The following is a 2,536-nucleotide window of genomic DNA, read 5'->3' on the forward strand; positions in this document are numbered from 1 at the left end:
GGCCTTGGACCCTCTCCTTCCTCTCCACCCCGGGTGCCTCCCGGTGCCTGGCCCATCTCCTCGCTGACGCCTTCCCCCCCTCCCCTCTCCCTGCCTTCACTCTGTTCTGGCCACACCAGCCTCCCCACTGTTCCTCAGGGGGCCCAGCCGGCTCCCACCCCATTGCCTCTGTGTAGGCTCTAACCCTCTGCTGGGAACCCTTCCCCCACATCCATGTGGCTCCACCTCACCTCCATCATGTCACAGCTTAGATGTCCCTCCTCAGAGAGGCCCCTACGCTTGGGAGCCCTCACCGGGCACCTGCCACCTCCTGCCTTGTTATATACCCATCTCCTTGTTGCCCTTGCAAGGGTGAGGTTTCCGGCAGCCTCCGTCTCAGCTCTGTCCCCAGCCCCCGGCACTGATCATGGTAGATGCCCCATCCTCCCCACAGCTCCATAACAGTTCCTGGCTGCGGGACTTACCGCCTCCGGCCACAGCCTCCCGCCCCCAGGGGCCTGGGGATGCCGCAAGGGGCAGTGGCGAGTCTGAAGACAGCAGGGACCGCGTCCCCCTAGACTCGGGTGGCTGCGGCCTACAGGTAGGTGGGCTCTGCGGGGTGCCCGGGCGGAGGGCCCAGGAATCTGGGAAGGGGCCAGGCGCTGCGTGGGATGGTGAGTCCAGGCCAGAGTCTTCCACGTTCTCTGGCGATGAGGAGGAGAAAGGCGAGGGGCTGGAGGTGAAGCCGAGGCTGCTGGAACCTGGGGGGAGACGGGGCGACGAGCTCCAGACCCTGCCCACGCGGGGGTCCGGGCCATTCGAAGCCAGTGCTCACAGCCCACCCCCAAGCCATGCCCCCTGGTTCCTTCCCTCTCCACTGACGCCTCACCCACCCACCCACTGCCACCCCACTACCAAGCGGCTCCACCTTCTCTCTGCCTCTTCCTACGCATGACGCATGCTGTGGCCCTGCCCACCCGCACACTGACCTGGCCCCACTGATCTTCCCTTGGCCCACAAAGGCCCCAGCGTCCGCCCTCCTGCCCACTGAGCCACCTACGCCTGCAATGGCTCCATCCGTCCACCCGCCGGCCACACCCACGCTCCCGGAAGCCCTTACCCCCATCACCTGTAAAGTCTTCGTGGTCAAAGGCTGACTCTAGGGGTGGCCCAAAGAGGGTTTTGGAGGCCAGCTCATCGGATTGCAGCTTCTCTGTGCAGCTGGGGACCAGACGGACAAGAGGGGCTGGTCTGTTGTCTCCGTGCCTCCTCGACCTCAGGGCCTTTGCACATGCTGCGGAGTTTGGCCTCCGTCCTCCCGGTTCTCCCTGTGGCCACTCCTGCTTCTCCTCTGGGCTCAGCGCAAAGTCGTGCTCCCCACAAGCCCAGAGGCCCCCCACTACCAGCCCGGCTGAAGTCGCCACTTCTCTCTTCCATCACATCACCCGCTTCGGTTTCCTCAGAACACGTGGAAGTACTGAATACGCTCGAACTTATTTGTTATTCATAAAACCTGAGCCGCTAGGATGTAACTCTGAGAAGGAGGACCTATCTTGCTCCTATAGCCTCAGAACCCAGAATGGCATGAGTACACAGTAGGCACTCAATAAATGTTTACCAAATGAATCACTGCTAGAAAGCGGTCTCTCAAAATACAGCACAGCCTCAACTCCCTGCCTGGATGAGAGGAGGGGACGCAGAGACACAGGGAGGGGGCCGGGGAGGTGGGGAGACACGAGGGGGATGGCCCACCTGCCCACTGTGTGGACGCGACGTCCCACCCCGTGGAACTCACCTGCCGGCCCTCGGGGCGGACCGAGGCCTCTGTGGCTTCCCAGCAGCATCCCCTACAAGAGAAGGCCCCCCTCTGAGCCATCCTGTCACCCCGCCTGCTCCCGACTCCACAGACCAGGAGGCCACGGCTCGGGGCCCCCTAGCCGCTGGCCGGAGAGGCCAGATCAGGCAGAGAGGGCTTTGGACCTGAGCTGCGCTGTCTCCAGGTTTTGGCTTCTTTTTCCCAGAAACCCCTCTTGGGTCTCAGTTAATTCTCATCATGACCTCATTTCTCAGAAGAGACTGTGTGGCAGAGTGGGTGAGCGGCCTGCACAAGTCACACGCAGAGCTGGGATTCAAACCCACCCAACACATTAGGCCTAGTCCTCCCTCCATGTTCTCCTCCCGCCCCCCCTCCCCCAAACAAAGACCGCTGAATACCGGCCGGTGTGGCTCAGAGGTCACTGGTGTGTTTCCCGGTCAGGGCACATGCCCGGCTTACGGGCTCCATCCCCAGTGGGGGGCGTGCAGGAGGCAGCCAATCAATGATGCTCTGTCATCGTTGATGTTTCTCTCTCTCTCCCCCTCCCTCTAAAAAATCAATTAAAAACATATTTAAAAAAGAGACTCCCGAACAGGTACTCACGCGAGGAGTGGCGTTTCATGGTGCCCTGTGGACAAAGGGGTGGGGTCAGGCAGGGGGCCTCTAGCCAGCCCCCGGGGCCCCACCAGAACACCTGTCCCAGCCTCACCCCCGGGCCTGGAGGGAGGATGAGGCTGCCCG

At 62.3% G+C, this 2,536-nt stretch overlaps 1 protein-coding gene across 1 annotated transcript in view; it reads right to left on the minus strand.

Moving 5' to 3' along the window:
• The window catches only part of FCHO1 (FCH domain only 1), a 30,048-nt gene that overhangs the window by 7,795 nt on the left and 19,717 nt on the right, over positions 1–2,536 (minus strand). The window contains exons 15-19 of the mRNA XM_006772402.2: positions 2,505–2,529; positions 2,399–2,423; positions 1,775–1,826; positions 1,109–1,200; positions 465–740 (exon numbers count right to left, since the gene is read on the minus strand). Of these exons, the coding sequence (XP_006772465.1) occupies positions 465–740; positions 1,109–1,200; positions 1,775–1,826; positions 2,399–2,423; positions 2,505–2,529 (470 nt within the window). The remainder of the gene's footprint in view (positions 1–464; positions 741–1,108; positions 1,201–1,774; positions 1,827–2,398; positions 2,424–2,504; positions 2,530–2,536) is intronic.

The sequence above is a fragment of the Myotis davidii genome, unplaced genomic scaffold (assembly GCF_000327345.1).
Source record: "Myotis davidii unplaced genomic scaffold, ASM32734v1 scaffold306, whole genome shotgun sequence".
Taxonomy (NCBI): domain Eukaryota; kingdom Metazoa; phylum Chordata; class Mammalia; order Chiroptera; family Vespertilionidae; genus Myotis; species Myotis davidii.